General features: G+C 40.8%; 1 protein-coding gene across 1 annotated transcript in view; it reads right to left on the reverse strand.

Moving 5' to 3' along the window:
• The window catches only part of frmpd3 (FERM and PDZ domain containing 3), a 153,280-nt gene that overhangs the window by 62,283 nt on the left and 72,106 nt on the right, over window positions 1–18,891 (reverse strand). Inside the window, exons 4-7 of the mRNA XM_080188215.1 lie at window positions 15,584–15,688; window positions 13,385–13,492; window positions 7,170–7,301; window positions 2,454–2,573 (exon numbers count right to left, since the gene is read on the reverse strand). Coding sequence (XP_080044341.1) covers window positions 2,454–2,573; window positions 7,170–7,301; window positions 13,385–13,492; window positions 15,584–15,688 — 465 coding nt within the window. The remainder of the gene's footprint in view (window positions 1–2,453; window positions 2,574–7,169; window positions 7,302–13,384; window positions 13,493–15,583; window positions 15,689–18,891) is intronic.

The raw sequence follows: 18,891 nt of genomic DNA on the forward strand, positions 1-18,891 counted from the left end.
TGGCGCCATTCCCTTTCTGGCCAATAGGGTTGGTCAGGCACACCAACCATGCAAAGATGGAGCTCCTCATCTGAATTGTAAATATTCATTCAAGAGATTATCTCCCCAGTTTTCCCAGCCACTCATCCAATGTGGTGTATATGGTGGCCTGGATATGATGCATATTGTTTTCTCACACAGCTGTTGGGGACTGCTGACCTTTGCCAAGGTTTTTGGAAGTCATCAAATTCCAGAAAAAAACAACACTGACTGCAAAGTCACAGGCTGTGATGCAGTGAATGGCAACTGTAGAAACAGGATTCTCAGTTTCCCCCATTATGGCCTGTAGCTGATCCAATCTTACGGGGGCTCCCGTGATAATGTTTTCGACTTCTGTGCTCCCTATATTGAAATAAAATCAGGCCTCATTGCATTATAGGATCCTAATTTGTACATATTGAAAACCCTTTAGTTTCTCCTCAGTGAGAGATCCATTGGCCCTCAGTTCTTGCTTCTGTTAATAATTTGGTGGGGAGGAATGCAGTGGGTTTGGGGCAGGATTGCCATTTCAACTCCTCTTCAACCATTTCCTGTTTCCAGCTGGGCATGCAGGGGTAAAATCAAGGATAATGATCCAGGAAAGGTACCAAGATCATTTCATTGAGTGTTTCCCACATTGACTAAATATATTAGGCCATAATTTGTAGTGGCAGGGCAAAGGATGGCCTTTATTTACCCATCTAATCCTGATGTGATTTTGCAGCAGAAGTTCCAAAAGTGCAAGCTCATAACGTCACACCAAAGGAAACTAAGTATTTGGGATCTGAGAGAATGGGGCAAGTAATTGTGTACCTGCTTAAACAATCAGATTAAAGGTTTGTAAATTGACAGCATAGTGACTGAGACGGAATGTTAATGTCAGCTTAGGTACGGTTAGAGAAATAAAGGAAGGCAAAGAAAAATTGAAGTAGAAGAGAGAAAATGGAGACAGGAAAGAAGCTTGACATATTTTAAATTTTTAAAATCTCCAACAATAATTAAAATTTAAAGGACTGAAACACCACATTTGTAATGTATAATTTTCAGTGCTGGAGGGGTTCTTTGGCAGTGTTCAATGAACACTTAGAACATTATTGAAAGAATCTCTGACAGCTAATCTAAGCTTAATTAAATATTCAAGGACATTAAATGACTCCAAGACTCCCAGCATTTCAGACTAGTCCTAATTCTTTGTGCCAAGCTTGGTTTGTACCTACTGCATAAATACAGCAACTCCATGCTATCCAATGCATTTTAATAGTAAATCACATAGCAAGATGCTGAGCTAAATTTTATGGAGGTAGAAAGAAATCTATTGGAACTGAAAGCAGGAATAATATTACTTCAACTGATGACAGAACCCAGGGAGCTGCCATTTGGGCCATCATCCAAATCGGACAACCAGCAGCCTAGCCGCCTCAGCAGTGGCCATTGCTGAGACTGCAACTCAAAGAAGAGAATGCTTCAATAGCTAGGCTTTCTTGATGAAAGGTTAGCAGGGCTGGGGAATGCTGGTGGGGGAGAGGGTGAGATGAGGTAGGCATTAAACACTGTCAGTGCTAATGCCATGAGGGACGCCATTGTGGGCACTGGTGTGCCCATAATGGTGAGTTCCCAAGTCTCAGTTGCCTTTCTGCATCATTTTGCCAGCCTCTCTGTCAGCCCACCGCCTAGCTTTCATTTCAAGTTCATGCTGGCATGGCACATCTCAGGCAACAGATCTTGCAGTTCTGCATTTAACCACACATTGACCCTTGCCCAACGTTTTTTTTGCCATTTGTGCATTTCTAACATTATGTGCCATTAGCTTTGACAGAAAACCGTGGCTCATTACCATTGCTGATAATTGTCTTTCACTAGGTAAAATAACCCATTATTGTAGTCCTGTTGTTCTTACAACTTTCCACATTCTTTATGAATATTCCCCTTTATCTCATCTCCCTGTTTGGTTAACTATTAGGCACCTACAAGAATTGTATTATTTCCCTATCGATTCCTAAATATAATGCATTTGGTTTCTGTCTTAGCGCACCACTCTGAAACATCCTTATCTTCTGGAGCTATGATAGAACTTTTTACTAATTTTCCTACATCATCCATTTCCTTCTGCTTTATCACTCTTGTTTTTTTTTATGACTTGTTTTTTGTTCCTTCCTGCACATGTGAAATAGTATTCAGTTAAATTTTCTGGAATTTTGTCTGATTTATGTTTGGGGAACAGGTGGAAACAGTGGAAGCCTTTCCTCAGCAGAGTAAATGGGTCAGATATATTGCATAATAGATGTGAAAGATAGAGGACTAGTCCTAATGAGCCCTAGGGGCTTTTCTCACCCATGCTTTCTTACGTTATTATGCCCTCAATGTATGTCTGCGGTCTGTAATTTAGCTTAACCCTCCCCAAAACCTTCGAACTTCCACTCCTCTACTTAGCTCACCTGAGCATACAGGTAGTCAAATGCTACGGGATCTCTCCTCAGAAGGTCCACAGGGTCCTTTGGAAAGAAGGTGATTCTGAGGATGCATTTCATAGTGTTAAAGTGACTACGCTGCACAACCTAAAGGAGATTCACAATAGAAATTGAATAGGTACATTGGAGAGTCAGTAAAAATATTAAAGTAAGCAGCTCACACTCTATGACAAATGGAAGTTAGCCAATTCATAAAATTCCAACCGAAAACAATTATTTATGAATATATCAAACTTTAAAAGCATATTTTACACAGGTCAACATCAGTTTGGCCTATGCTCTGCAGATGTGTAATGACATACATATTAAATTTAGGCTATAAAATTAAACTAAACATATGCAGGATATTCAGCAATTTATTTGACGACATATTGCTCTTTCACCGCTGTCACATGCAGTCCCTGCCTGATGACTTAAATTTCTCTTTTCATGGTAATCAATAGGTTTCCTTGCCTGTGTTTGATGTGATGCCATGAGAGTTTATGGGGTCCACAGTTGATGTTGAGAATTCTCAGGGTAACTCTCTATCCACTGTATACCACTGTGAGAATACAGGTATGGAGCTGACTCCATCCTAGATTTATATCCATCTCAACATTAATCCTGGCTCTGCATCACATGCCTTCTTACATCATTGTGTAGGCAGTTCTGTGCTCAGTCCCACATTAGTCCCTACCACTACAACTAGTTTCAACCGACCAGGATCAGAAAAATGCTCATTATTCAATGCAAATGAGCATTAAATTAGTACTAATTTCACAGTTGTGCACACAAAGGCTACAAAGGTGATTGGAGTAAGAAGGGGAAATGTTATGTGGTGCAAAATGGGGATACTTTTCCGATGGGGGCAAGGCACATCATTGGCTTAATTCTATACCTGCCTATGACCTAGGCATGTCTGACGGACGGTATATGGGATGTTTTACTCTGTATCTAACCCATATTACTCCTTAACTGGGAATGCTTTATATGGACATTAGAAACGGGAGACAGGGTTTGGGTATACCACTAACAAGAGCAGAAAATTCTTCCCAGAAAGTGCTGCTGGGTGGTCGGCCTGAGATGACTAAGGAGAAGAACAAAACAAAAGGAAAAGAAATTAAAAAAAAGTAACATTTGCTTCCATACAAAAAAAGTCTCTATACAGCCTTTCAAAAATAGGCCCTGGTGCATCAGTGGATAAAGTACTGTAATGATATTGTAGATGGTAATTGCCAGGCTGATCAAATTCCAAAGAGAAACTTGATCAAACTATCATAACAATTTTCAATTTATATTTTATTGCAAGAAGATATATGCACTGAAGTCAGGAGCAAGAATCCCAATGCGACTTGTGCGGATTTTGTGTATTAAATTAAAACATTGAAAGTATTCCTACGAATATTTCTCAAAAGATTTCTGCTTAAACTCACAACTAAATACCCCTTTTCAGACAACAGTTCTTACAGATTCTCAGGGTGTGATCTTACTGGTTATTCACACCATGAACCTGCTGCAGTGAGGTCAGAGAATTTGTCACCCAATCAAATCTCTGTTCACTGCAGTGGGATGGGAAAATCCCAGCGGCATGAACGGCCCTAACATTCTGGTCTTAATCTATAAAAATTCCAGCAATGTTACCAAAAGACAACGATTGTTGCTCTGGGAGAGGTAGCTCACAAGGCTCCTCCCTCTTTCACTTGATAAACATAGAATCCCTACAGTGCAGAAGAGGCCATTCAGCCCACCCAAGTCTATCTCCATTACCTCATGCATTTTTCCCTGCTAATCCCCCCTGACACTATGGATCAATTTAGCATGGCAATCCACCTAACCCACAAATCCTTGGACTGTGGAAGGAAACCCATGCAAAAATGGGGAGAACGTGCGAACTTCACAGAGACAGTCACCCAAGGCTGGAATTGAACCCGGTTCTCTGGCACTTTGAGGATAAATGATACCAAGGCTTGTAACAACACCTTGATTTTTGGATAAAAGCAAATTACTGTGGATGTTGGAATTTGAAATCAAAAGAGAAAATGCTGGAAAATCTCAGGTGGTCTGGCTGCATCTTGCTTATTGGAACAGACAACCATGTTTCTGAGGGTGGCTCAAGGTCATTTTGTTTCTTTCACAGACACAGTATTCTATACACAGCCTTCTTCTGGATGGTCACAGCTTTCAATCTGTCCTTAAATATCCTTTTCCCTCTTTAAACCGTTGTTGATCAATTTCTTTGGAAGTCACACACTGATTGCATGGCTTCTATAATTGGGTAGAACACATACACATGCAAATGCATATACATGAACATGCACACGCACACACACCCCTACATGACCGTGTTCACTGTATTTCACAGTGATATTGGGAAAATGTGATATTTCTTTACATAACACCACATAATATAAAATTGAGCCAAATATAGCAAGATTCCTAAAAGAATATTATTGCATTGGTGATGATACAAAAATGAACAATAAGAATGATCACTGTGTGAGAGGAATGAACTACAAAGAAAAATTGAAGTAAACCACAAAAACATCTATTATTTATTAAATCTGACATTTTGTGTGTGCACTGTGCTGTTTTGAAAACTGTGTAATGGGTAAGTGCATCATAACATTGTTCATATTTATTTGCAATATCTTCTATGTTCCTCTTCTCTTTCCCCTCAGTCCAGCTTCTGACCCTGATCTAACTTAACTTTTCTTACTGTGCACTCAAATCATGAAATATTATTCTTTCCCTGTCCAAGCCCCAGCTTGCTTTATCCATCACCCACTACCCCATAACTCAGCTGCAACATTTCCATTTCATTTACTGACCTCTAGAACTTCTTTTCATTTGTTCAGGTTATGTGAGGATCACTGCAGGCCAGTTATTGCCCTTCCCTGATTACTCTTGGGCAGGCCATACTGAGCTGCTTTCTTGAACTGCTGTAATCCATGTGATGTTGGAAGGGAGATAATCCCATGATTTTGACCCAGTGACAGCTAAAGAACTGTGATGTATTTCCAAGACAGGATGCAGCTTGACTTGGAAGGAAACTTGCCAGTAGGATATCTACTGCCCTTGTTCTTCTAAGTGGTAAAGATAATGGGAGGTGCTCCTTTATCTCCCTTGCCTCTAATCACTCTTTACTTTCCCCATTACCTATATTTTCCCTCCATCTTTTTTCACCAACCTCTTCTGATCTTCACCATTAAAGTTTGCACTTGGTCTTGCTATGATTATCTTCTGCTTCTAACATCAGCATGCATTGTTATGGGAAATCAACAGGCATTAAATAATCTAGATGAATGTGTCCCAAAACATTGCAGGGTAAATCGACCCAGTGAATTATAAGAACATAAACTTCATATTAAAGTATGTTGAAAAAAGAGGATGGAAGCAAATTCTTTATTCAGAAAGTGATATGATGGCTGATTTTAACTCTTAGCGAGTGTCTTTCAGGTGGGAGCTGAGGCAGACAGCAAACAATCAAGCCTCTCTGCAGTGTCAGGACAGGTATGGTGAAGGTGGCACAATGGATTTCCCGCAGAGGCCTCTGCTTACAATTACAATCGAGCCTGGATAAGATCTGCATGTGCATTGAAGGATCCTGCTCCTTTCCAGGGTGCCTCCTGTCAGTTCGAAAGAGCAGGTTAAAATTCTGATTGGTATGACCAGGTGAGGAGGACAGATTTGGCCAAATTAAAGTGCTTAAAAAAGATAAACAAAGTTGACGTATTGTAACTGGCATTTTTGTCAGGCTGTGAGAGCCTTGCTTTCAGCTTTGAGGTGCTGTTCCTCGTGTCCTCCATTAGAGTTATAAGTTGCTCCCATACTCTGGTGAAGGTGGATACAGAAAAGTGCAGTTGATAGTGAATGAAGTCCTATACAGATGAAGTGACTGGCAAGAAGTTGGCAATCACCTGCCAAGCAGTGATAGTACACTCTGAGAAATAAGTGCTTTGAACAACTGATCAGTTTCACTGATTAAAGACTTCCCAGCCTGCCAGTTTTGCTGAAGAAATTCTTTTTATTTTGCACACGCCTTGGTGATCCTGGTGGTTGCTGGCAACTTGGAAAATAGATCAGCCAACTATTATAGCTTGAATCCCTGCTTAAAACCTTACTTCATTGCATCTCAGAATATATTTAAACACTTTACTCAATAGCTGCAGAAGGTTTCCCTACATGTAAACCCGTTGAGGTGAAATCTTGAAATGATAGAATGATGTTGGCTTCCAACCAGATATCACTAATAGGGATTTAACCTTTGAGCATATCTAAATCCTTTTCCGTTGCCTGTAAAAACTCACCCATCCTCCTGACATTCCCCCCGCCCCAACCACCAATCTCTGAATAACAGGGAAGGACAAAAGATTCAGGATTTTGGTTCCTAATCATTATCTAACATTCCTGCCTGAAGGGTGCAAGTGTTATCTTAGGTGAGGAAGACATCAGATGTGAAAATGGTTTGTACCAGCCCTTCCTGTACTCAATATTTACGCCCAAGCTAATACACAATAATACTCATGTCTACGAGTCTCAGGTGGCTGCTCGCACCCAGTGAATCATGTCCTAAGATGTCTTACTAGTGTGTGGAGAAAAGGTTTTGAAGGAAAATCAGAAGGAAATACGATAAAAAGAAAAATAAAAAGAAACAATTGCTGAGGCAAGAATGCCAGAACAGTTTTATCAGTTACCTGTACCTACCTGTATCAGAGTTTCTGCCTCATGAAGCAGAAGGAGTTTTTTCTCTGGCCCTTCATTGCCCACCTCCAGTACCAGAGCAAAGTGTTCTATGCACCTCAGACACAACTTATCTTGCAGCGTCAGAATCACGTCCTACAAATACACAACACTGTACAAGTCAGAAGCTGAAAATTTCTATTGCAGAGCTCACAAAGCAATTTTATTCAACACCAAAATATGAGTGTTACAATGTGGTAAAAAGATATAGGCTCGATTTTACCATTTTCATTCTAAGTGCTGAATCTGGGCACAATTCAGGTCCAACTTGGAAACCTGTTCTCAGGTGCCCCCCATATACACTCAGCTTGAAAAAAAAGTCACGGGTCTGAATCGCACTGTGGGTGGGGCTTAGCGCAACTGATACGATCAGAGCTCTGAACTGTAAATGCGCAGTTAGAAAAAAATTTGAAAAAAGCACTGTTGTCACATTGCTCCCCAGCTGCAAAAAGCAGATAAAGTGGCCCAGGAGTGATGGTCCCCAAATGCATGCAAATACATTTAAATCGCTGTTGTGCCCATTGCAGGTGTGAATCAGATCGTGGCCATTCTTGGGCCTCGGTAAAGTGGGCATCTGTGCGAAAGTGGGCGCGGATTGCGTTAATGGCCTCACACCTGACTTTACCAAGTTTTTGCGCCACGTTGGTAAAAATCAGGCCCACAGGGTAGAATTTCCAGTGATGTGTTTTAGTTTATCTACTATAACCTGAGTTGAGGAGTTGTGGGAGGCGAGTTTGGTTGTATTATCGCTAGACTATTAATTCAGAAACTCAGCTAATGTTCTGGGGACTCAGCTTTGAATCCCGCCACAGCAGACGTGGAATTTGAATTCAATAAAAAAAATCTGAATTAAGAATCTGCTGGTGACTGTGAAACCATTGTCGGAAAACCCATCTGGTTCTCCGATGTCCTTTAGGGAAGAAAATCTGCTGTCCTTACCTAATCTGGACTACATGCGACTCCAGAGCTGCAGCAATGTGGTTAACTCTCAACTGCCTGGAATGGCTTAGCAATCTACTCAGTACAAGGGTAACTAGGGCGATGTGCTCACCAGCCAGCGAAACCATGTCCCATAAATGATTAAAAAAAAGTAATGGAAAGTTTGGAAAACCTCACCATATTAATTCCATTGACTTAACTTTCCATAATTCATTCTATTATTGTTGGAATTTTGAAGAGCTGTGGGAATTATTCAAATTGCCACCTTTGTGCAATGCCAGGCATGGACCTCCACTCAAAATTAAGTTTGCATCATAACTTACTTAACTCCCTTTATCTGTGCTATTACTGACGTAAACAAATACCTATGAATTAGAAATGGAATGGTATGAGTATAGTAGAAAATCTTTGTTTCACAAGAGTGTGAGTGCTGAAACCTTTTATACTACTGAACAGAACAAATGTTCACTCTCATCACAGGCAGTAGTGTTAACATTGGATCTATGAATCTGTGATCTTAAGTTTTATACTCCATGTTACATTTATTTCCTCACTTGAACACAACAATGGAAAATCCAAAAGAAATCTTCAGCCATTGAAATAATTTAGTTTAAGGGACTAGATTCCACAACGAGACAGTGAAACTGAAGAAAAACATGTAATTAAGCTGATTTAATCTCACTCTTAATTTCAGGTACACAAATCTAGGAATCTAGTAAGTTTTAAAAAGAACTGATGTTACAAAATTGGGCCCATCATAGAAATCCCCTTGGGTTCGGCAGCATCCATTGGTCCCATATATGGACCAAGCATTATTTCTGTGGGAATGGGCTGACACTGGCCTTGTAGTGAAATGGTGAAAATGGTGATATTCATGCCCTCTGTACATGCTTCTTCAATTCCTCCAAAGGGACACCCAAGCAATTGGTGAGACAAGGTCAGATGTAAATCAATAAACAAACATAAGAACATAAGAAATATGAGCAGGAGTAGGCCATCTAGCCCTTCGAGCCTGCCCCGCCATTCAATAAGATCATGGCTGATCTGTCGTGGCTCAGTTCCACATTCCCGCCCCCTCCCCATAACCCTTAATCCCCTCTCTTATCAAAAACCCATCAACCTGCGTCTTAAAAATATTTAGCGAGGTAGCCTCCACCACTTCAACGGGCAGAGAATTCCAGAGATTCACCACCCTTTGAGTGAAGAAGTTCCTCCTCAACTCCGTTCTTAACCGCCCCCACTTTATCTTGAGGCTGTGCCCCCTAGTCCTACTATCCTTTCTGAGTGGGAAGAGTCTCTCCACCTCTATCCTATCCATCCCATTCATCATCTTATACGTCTCAATGAGATCTCCCCTCATTCTTCTAAACTCTAACGAGTACAAGCCTAATTTATTCAGCCTCTCCTCATAGCTCAACCCCCTCAACTCCGGCATCAACCTAGTAAACCTCCTCTGCACTCCCTCCAAGGCCAAAATATCCTTGCATAAGTACGGCACCCAAAACTGCACACAGTACTCCAGCTGCGGCCTCACCAATGCCCTATATAGCCGCAGCAAGACCTCCCTACTTTTATATTCAATCCCCCTCGCTATGAAGGCCAGCATCCCATTCGCCTTCCTGACCACCTGCTGCACCTGCAAGCTGGGTTTTTGCGACTCATGCACAAGGACCCTGAGGTCCCTCTGCACCGTCGCCTGCTGCAGTTTTTCGCCACGTAAGTAATAATCCTTCCTACCATTATTCCTACCAAAGTGGACCACCTCACACATACCAACATTAAATTCCATTTGCCAGTTCCTGGCCCATTCGCCCAGCCTATCTAGATCCTTCTGTAGACTCTCCACACCCTCCGCACAATTTGCCGTTCCACCAATCTTGGTGTCATCAGCAAATTTCGACACCCTACACTCGGTTCCCTCCTCCAGATTATCTATATAAATGGTAAATAGCTGAGGCCCCAGCACCGACCCCTGGGGCACTCCACTAGTCACCATCCGCCAATCCGAAAAGCACCCATTGACCCCCACTCTCTGCCTCCTATTTGACAACCAATCCTCTATCCACGCTAACACCCTACCCCCAACTCCATGTCCCCTGACCTTCTGCAATAACCTCTTGTGAGGTACCTTGTCAAACGCCTTCTGAAAATCAAGAAAGACCACATCCACCAGCTCTCCTCTATCCACCGCCCTAGACACATCCTCATAGAACTCCAGTAAATTTGTCAGACACGACTTCCCTTTAACGAAACCGTGCTGCGTCTGCTCTATCAAGCAATTCCTCTCAAGATGCCTCACTATTTCCTCCTTGATGACGGATTCTAACATTTTACCTACAACAGACGTTAAACTAACTGGCCTATAATTCCCTGCCTTTTGCCTGCCACCCTTCTTAAACAACGGCGTAACATTAGCCTTTTTCCAATCTTCCGGCACTTCCCCGGAATCCAGCGACGTCTGGAAAATAACCACCAAGGCATCCACTATCACCTCCGCCATTTCTTTCAGAACCCTCGGATGCATTCCATCCGGTCCTGGGGACTTGTCCACAATCAGCCCCTCCAGTATGTCGAGCACTGCCTCTCTAGTAACAGTAATGTCATTAAGACCCTCCAGTCCTACCACCTTTCCATCTCTAACACCCGGCAAATTATTCACGCCCTCCTAGGTGAATCTACAAGGCATGTTAAATTTAATTCAATTGAGACAACTTGTCTTTACATAATGATATAAAATACCCAGAATACGCCCATTTCTTCACATCGGTGGGCTGTGTTACTTAACTTAAATAAATGGCTTCTAATTGTACAGCAATGCTTTCAACTTTGTGAATCCCATTGAAGGGCCACATAGCTTTCTTTTTAACCATCTGAATGGCTTCCTATTGCCCAGATTTTGGTTTGCCAGTTGGGAGAACTCATAGCTCTGCGACTTTGAAAATGGCTGCCCAAACATCAGAGGGGAGTTTTCTGGCCTCCCAACTATGTGATTCTCAGTGGCAGGAGGTGGTGTTGGTCTGTTCACTGGCAGTGGGATTCTCTGGTCCTGCTCCAGCCAGCCAATCTACCCCCCCCACCCCCAAGTCTCTGCACTCTGGAAGGCCCCCCCCCACCCTGAACCATGGCAGCAGCTGACTTGCTTTTTTGTACCCTGGTGGTTAGTGCTAAATGCTCACTTGCCCTCACAATCCATGGCACCTGGGCCACACTTCAAGGGACCAATAGTAATTAGCACCCATGTGACTTCCTGCTGAGGAGGGTGAGAACATTCTGTGAGGGGGATGATCATGCGCCAAAATTGCTAACAAGATTGAAATCAAGTGAATCTCAGACTAATCAACTTCACTCCCTTTCTGCTTGAGATCCAATCCACAGCAGCTATAAGAGACCAAACCGTTTGGTATCAGGCACAAAACCTGACTTTGGGCCTGGATGCAATTTTGCAGGATTAGCACGATTTGTGTCTGGCGCAATGCAACTGGAAAATCTGGAACTTTCTAACATAAAGTTCTTAGTGCCTATTGTAGTCATCGCTTCATTGAAAAAAAAGCCCTCATTCATGAAAAGATGTTTGCTACATTTACACTCCTTCAACTAAGTAAAGCCTTATGACAACAAACATTTCAGTCAAGTACTGAATTCCTTATGGCAACATGCCTTGGAATTCCCATGTCATAGTATCTCCAGCCACTTGTAGCTGTCAATCAAACTGTGAAATAGCAGACATCCCATTGTGATAACGGATGGTTGGGAAATAAGCCTTGCAGCTCTGACCCAGTAATGTCAACAGACAAACTGAAGCAAGCAATTATTGTTTTAAACATTCTAGACATATCTTTCAAAGATTCAAACGGCAGGACTTTTAAATGCCTTGACGGCTCCCTTTGACAGGACTACTTGGCATTTTGACAGGTCCCTTTGTCTGTCTTTACAGTTGATTTTGACTGGTCTGCTAACATTTCCAATGAGATTGATAGTAATATCAATCTCATTGGTAATTGATAGTTGATATACTTTTCGTTCACATTTATGCCTAATTTTAACAATTCCAAGGTACACCTTAAAACCCCAAAGTACACCTTACCTCCACCAAAGATGTCCTGGGACCCAATCAAAAGGGGTATCTTATCTCTCCAAATGGATACCTTGACTACCCAAAAGAATCCACAAAGTTCAGACCTGCTCTGATCATGTCTAATTTGCAAACTTTGGTTTTCATCCTTCAAGGCTACAAAATTCCAACTGACTGGAGGCAGCTGATGATTCAAATGGACAGCTGCCTCAGTAAAATATGTATGTGTGAAATGCACCCTGCCCTCATTCCCACTCCTATGAAAATGGAAATTACCATGTTTTGGGAACTTCTGCCATTTTCACCACATTGGGAAGGTTCTCACTGTGGCAAAAATCTGGACCTATGTCTCTGCCTTCAGAGCACATCTTGATTTTGTGAAATGGTGTTGAATGGGTGAGTTGGCAGTTTGTTTTATGTCTCTTCCAAATTTTTATTTCCATTGAGAGATGATAATCAGCTTACTATCGCTGATTTATGTTATCACAGAAGTCAAAGTTTATCCCTTTGTTTTAGCTTGAAAGCGTCAATGATTTCCAAAATCATAGTCGGAGTTGCTATTCAATTCCCAAGAGCTAATAAATTGCTTATTATTTATATGCACGAAAACACATCAAAGTGCGGTCTTTAGCATCTTAATTACTTATTGGCACAGAAGTATGTGCATGTGTGCTATGCTTTAAAATGCAATATTTATTGACAACTCTTTCAAATGTTTCTGTGCAAAATAATCAAAGCATCCTGAAATATGATATAAAACAATTTATATGGCAGTATGGGAGGATTTTTGTGCACGTGTACCTAACATTAAGTAACATACAGAATGAAATTACCTGGTAGTTTAGTGTCTAAATTAGAATTATAATTTTGAAATTTCTGAACGTGAGAATTGAAAATAGGTGTGTGGGTGGAAATGGAGGGGGGTGGTTCTGCGTAGAAAATATTTAATTTGACATGTTACTTGGTGCTTACTTTGGAAGGATCTCAGGAATTAATTTTTGACTCCCAAAAATATGTAGGATGGGAAATAAAAACTTGAAACCAATCCATCTTGAAGTTGCCCCATTTCTGGTTTGAATGAAGGTAGAATGGGGATGATATAGCAAACAAAAAAAATTTAGTTAAAAATGATGATGAAGTTTCCTCTGTCCTTCTGAAATGCTCTTACCCTCACGGTCGTCCTGCTGTCAAAGGTGAACGATTTCATCTGACCGTTTTCCAGGTACACATTCAGCACGTTTGAGATCAACATTAGAGTTTCCTCTTTCATAGAGTCCTAAAAGAGATAAAAAGCAATTGGATTTATTCCAATATCCTTCTGTAATATCCTTGACCCAACAAATGGAAAAAAAAATCATTCCCAGGGTTCACTTCACATACTTATGACTCTGTTGCTGTCCCAATTGTTTATGTTGGCATGTGTCAGAAGGTTGTGGTTTTAAGCTTCGCTCCAAGATAGCAGCACGTAATCCAGGATGAAATAAGTATACCTAGGGAAAATTATTGGAGATGACATCTTTTGGCTGAATTCTTAAATTGAGGCCCTGCAGAGTCAGCTTGAGGCAAAACAACGTAAAAGACCAACAAGTAAAACTGATAGCAGACAGTCAGCAAGAGTGGAAGGTTAGAGACCAAGCTGAAGTAGATTGGTGAGCAACCGGCTTTCGAAGATCAGTCTGAAGAAGAATGATGGAGCCTGACAGCAGAGGAGACCGATCTTGAGGGAGTTCAGTGGCGAAGCAGCAGAGCGGCAAAAGATTTAGGGAGAGTTATAGGAGACCGTGGAACAGTAGTAACATTGTTGGACTACTAACCCAGAGATCCAGACTAATGCTCCAAAGACGTTAGGTCAGTTTTCATCATGCAGCTGTGAAATTTAAATGTAGTTATTAAAGCTGAAATAAAATGATAATTTCATTAATAATGATCACGAAGCTTCCAGATTGTTATAAAGCTCCATCTGGTTCAATGTTCTTCAGGGGATGAAACATGCCGCCCTTACCTGTTCAGGTCTACATCTGACTCCAGTTCCACAGTAATGTGATTGACTAACTACCGTCTAAAATGGACTAGCAAGCCACTCACCTGCACCCATTTCATCCTGCCACAGAAAGGCCAAATAAGAATAAAATTAGATGGACCATCAGGCTTTGACTGAGGCAAAGGAAATGACAAAAGCACACCCTGTCCAGGTGATCCTGGAAAATGACATCCATCATTAATAGTAAGCAACCATGAATATCTGCCAAAATGGGGAGAGCTGTCCCACAAACTAGTCAGGCAACAACTTAGCATAAAAGTACTCACTGAGTCAAACCTTACAGCCAGTGTCCCAGACTCCTTTATCATCATTGCTGGATATGTCCTGTCCTGCAGGCAGGACAGAACAACCAGAGGTGGCAGCGTAATGGACCCCGGTTAGCAGCAAATAACCCTGGGAGTCCCCAACACTGACTCTGGACATCAAAAACTCCCATGGTATCTGGTCAAGCATTGCCAAAGATACATCATAGCGATTGATACTGTCCTTCCTCAGCTAATGAATTAGTACTCAAAATCACTGGCCAAGCTGACTGAGTTCTAAAGGATGTATAGTATTTCTCCATTTTAGGTTGCAATGTTTTAGTTCATTCTACTTTAATGCTCAGTTCATAGGGCCCATATTTGCATTTTGTGTTGGGAGTTTTCTTTTAACATTGTTTTGCACCATGTCTGATCTGCGCCAGTTTGGAGCCGTCTCTACCTGTTCTCTGACACTTCTGCTTGCTGCTGATCTGCTCTCTCACCAAACCTCCTTCAGTCAAAGTTTCTGGTTGCTGATGACCGTCCTACTCCCCAACTTGCCTCTCACTGACCCTCCAGGTTCCCATTCTTCCCTCTTGCCAATTTACCCAGTTGCTATCTACCTTCCTTCTCACTGGCCTTCCAAGTTGCGGCCAACTTCAGCAATGATCACCACCAATTGTATTCCCTTTGTCTTTTTGTCAATGACACCTTTATCAATTCCCCCTGACTGTCCCCTCACCTTATCACTATAAATCTCATCCCATTTTCTATTGTGTTCAGTTCTGACAAAGGGTCACCCAGACTGAAAATGTTAGCTCTGTTTTTTCCCTACAGATGCTGTCAGATCTGCTGGGATTATCAGCATTTTCTGTTTTTGTTTCAGATTCCAGCATCCACAATATTTTGCTTTTATCTTCCTTTTGCTGATCCTCCCAGTCGCTGCTAGCTTCCAGCTAATATGGAGAGGGTAGAATGTAGTTTTTCCACTATCTTCCCATCTGCACAGTTCTGTCTAGGTGTGTTGCGTGGGAGGGTTAAAATTCATCCCTTTGTGTCTGACATATAAGTTAAAAGGACTTACAGAAGTGTTTCCGTTGATCGTGACCTCTTCAGAAAACCGTACTTTGACTGGATTCGTCCTAAGCTGTGCTTTCTTTGCTGCACTGATAAAGGCAGATTTGGGAGACTGAAAGAGAAGAGATCACCTCGGTTACATCAATGATGAAGCAATATCCTAATTGAAACCTTGTCAATTAGAGTGACAAACAAGATTTTAGAATCTTTTTGAAACAGCAACATGTTATAATTTTGAGAAGGTAACAATAGTGAACCGTCTGTAATTTGAGTCTCATTTGTTTTCTTCAGATTCTTTTAAAGCAACAATTAATTTTCTCAACCTTGTTTTATCTTTATTAATCTGCCCAGCCAAATTATTATTTTGTTCTTGGTGAAATTTTTGTCTCTATCCCCTTTGATAGACTCTAGTTTCAATGTTAGTGGAAATTTTTGATAACATTGCTCTACAACTGATTTGGGTGAGTGACTCCTCCAGAGATAATTGTACAGCTCTGGCAGAATTATTTTGCACATGCATCTTTGGTACGGAGCCTTTGCCAATGGATGAAGAAGATCCATATAGATGATTAATAAAGAAACTTCACTGCTGGTCTATAAAGTCAAGGCAAACACTTGGCTGACTCTCGGCCAGCAAATAATTGATGTTGCAGCACTGACTCTGCTGACTCCAGAGGAAGGAGGATGAGTGCTCACTTTGCAAAGCTACCTCCGGATAGCTGCACCGCTACAGTTCGTGATGTTGTCAGATGCACTCCACAAAGGTTATTGGGGCTGTTGTTGGCTGCAATATTTCAAGGTAAATGGGGAATATAATGTTCCTGGCTGGATTGCTTTGTAAGTTGCTTATGAAGCAACCCCATATGACTGCTGATCCAAACATTTAATGTCCATCAATGGTGGTATTTCACTTTTTATTTAGTGATGGGAGCATGTATGTGTGAAGGGATGAAAGATTTTAACACCATATAATTTATGTTCAATATGACATGCTCTATTTTGCATTTTGCTCACTTTGTATTCCTAACCAAATGAACATTAACATGTACTTGTCTAGAATGATTTATCTTTGGTGCTGGATAAAAAAAATCAACTTAAAATATTAACTTGAGATTAATATTTTAAGCTCCCCCGTGAATTAATTGCATGAAGTTAGAATATCACTGGATTGACCAATCTTTCTAGGCATACTTGTGCAAAAATGAGCTTCAACTATTAAGAGGTAATATTTTATGCTTGTGCTACAATGTTCATTACATTGATCTCTGCCAGCAGCAATAAGTTTATGCCTTTCGTGGCTGTCCAGTCTGAAAGGCCCATAAATTCTCACATTCTTATGGGATGTTGGGAACCCAATGCTGCTATTTATCTTTTAACCTTCACTCTTTAGCCAAACAAATGGAATGAGTAACTATTAATCTCAGTTCTAAAGAACAACCTAAAGCTTTCTGCAGATTTGACAAGAAAATGCCCATTCAGTTCTGAACTCCAGTGTGATTGGAATTTTAATAGAAAACATTGTGATGTTATGATGAGTCTGTGAAAAAAACTGAGCATTTCTCATCAGCCGCCTGTGCAATGTGGTTGTTTTGTTGAGGATTACAACTGTTACACTATTGACAAAAGATAAATTAAATCCTAAAAATCTCCTGAAAAATTTGGTCTATATTGCTGTAAGGCAACATCTCCTCAGTTGACCTTGGCTCTTTATTTTAACCTCAAAGAAATTAGTTGTTAACCTCCTCTAGCAAAAGCATAATCAGTTCCTAAAAAACCATGGAGGTGATTTTCCCTGAAGTCCTTCCTTGAAATTTCTATGTGACATAGTAATAGTGAATAACAAAAAATGTATGCTTGTTCTTTCAATAGATGTGCTAGCTTGTCTCTCCATCCTATTACTTTATGACTTTACACTCTAATGCAAGGTTGTCTTGATTTGGGAGTGAGAAAACTTCTTTGCTTTCATAAAAAGTCTTAAATTTGTTCTTTGTCAATGGATTTACAATTTATTTATAAATTAGAAAGAGAATTTGTCAATGGATTTACAATTTATTTATAAATTAGAAAGAGAATTTGTCAATGGATTTACAATTTATTTATAAATTAGAAAGAGAATTTTTCATTTTCCAAATTGCAGCCCATTTTTAAAAATGGTTAGAAGATTAACAGGAGACACAATTGTTAAAACAAAAATGTTTTTATTCTTAGCTTGTCCGAAATCATAGAATCCTTACAGTGCAGGAGGAGGCCATTTGGCTCATTGAGTCTGCACTTACTCTCCAAAACAGCATCTTACCCAGGCCCACCAAAACCTCACCTCCATAATCCCATGCATTTACCCCACTAATCCCCTTAACCTACACATCTTGGGACACTAAGGGGCAATTTAGCATGGCCAATCCACATAACCTGCACATCTTAGGACTGTGGGATCAAACCTGAGCACCCAGACGAAACACACGCAGACATGGGGAGAATATGCAAAATCCACAGATTTTGAGAGTCCCGCAGGCTGGAATCAAACCCAGGCCCCTGATGCTGTGAGGCAGCAGTGCGAATCGCTTTGCCCCATGCCACCCCATGGAACTCGATAAGTTAGATGCAAGTCATAACAGTAAAACATCCCAGAGATGCAGACTTATTTACATTTATTTACCAAACAGTGCCTGCCAGTTGCTAATTATAGATTTTAGGCACATATTTTTAGACACTAGGGGAATTTCACAGTAACTTCATTGCAGTGTTAATGTAAGCCTACTTGTGACAAATAAATAAACTTTAAAATTAAACATGTATCTTACAACCTTTAATTATTAATTATTCTACTTAATTAGGAGATATTAGTCAGGGATTTTTGCTTCTGCATTCTGTGATCTTTAGCCCATTCAAGAGACCCATGGATAGAAAATTTAAGGCAAAATTTAGAGAAAATGAGAAAACATATTGAAGAGTAAGAGGGAAAGGACCAAACCTCAGATGGTGAGAATAGATGAATAAAAGAAAGAATGGATGAACTAACCTATGGGCAGAATTTTAAAAGTCCCAGCTAGGTGTGCCGACCCGGATGCAAGTAAAGTAGCGTGTGATGACATTGGGTACCCATTCAGCGATATTTTGTGCGATATTTTGGTTAGTGGGCACAGGTGCAGATTGGCAGTTGTTCCTGTCGGCAGTTATGGAGCCAATTGAAGGGATTATCTGCCCAATTGCTCAGAATATTACATTACCTGTATAATTTTTAGGTTGGTGCATGGGCAGAACTGACAGATGGGCAAAGTTTTCCAGCTTTTCTCAATTGAAAGTGGGTGGGGGGGG

The sequence above is a fragment of the Carcharhinus amblyrhynchos genome, chromosome 4, assembly GCF_965287045.1.
Source record: "Carcharhinus amblyrhynchos chromosome 4, sCarAmb.v2.hapA, whole genome shotgun sequence".
Classification (NCBI taxonomy): Eukaryota; Metazoa; Chordata; class Chondrichthyes; order Carcharhiniformes; family Carcharhinidae; genus Carcharhinus; species Carcharhinus amblyrhynchos.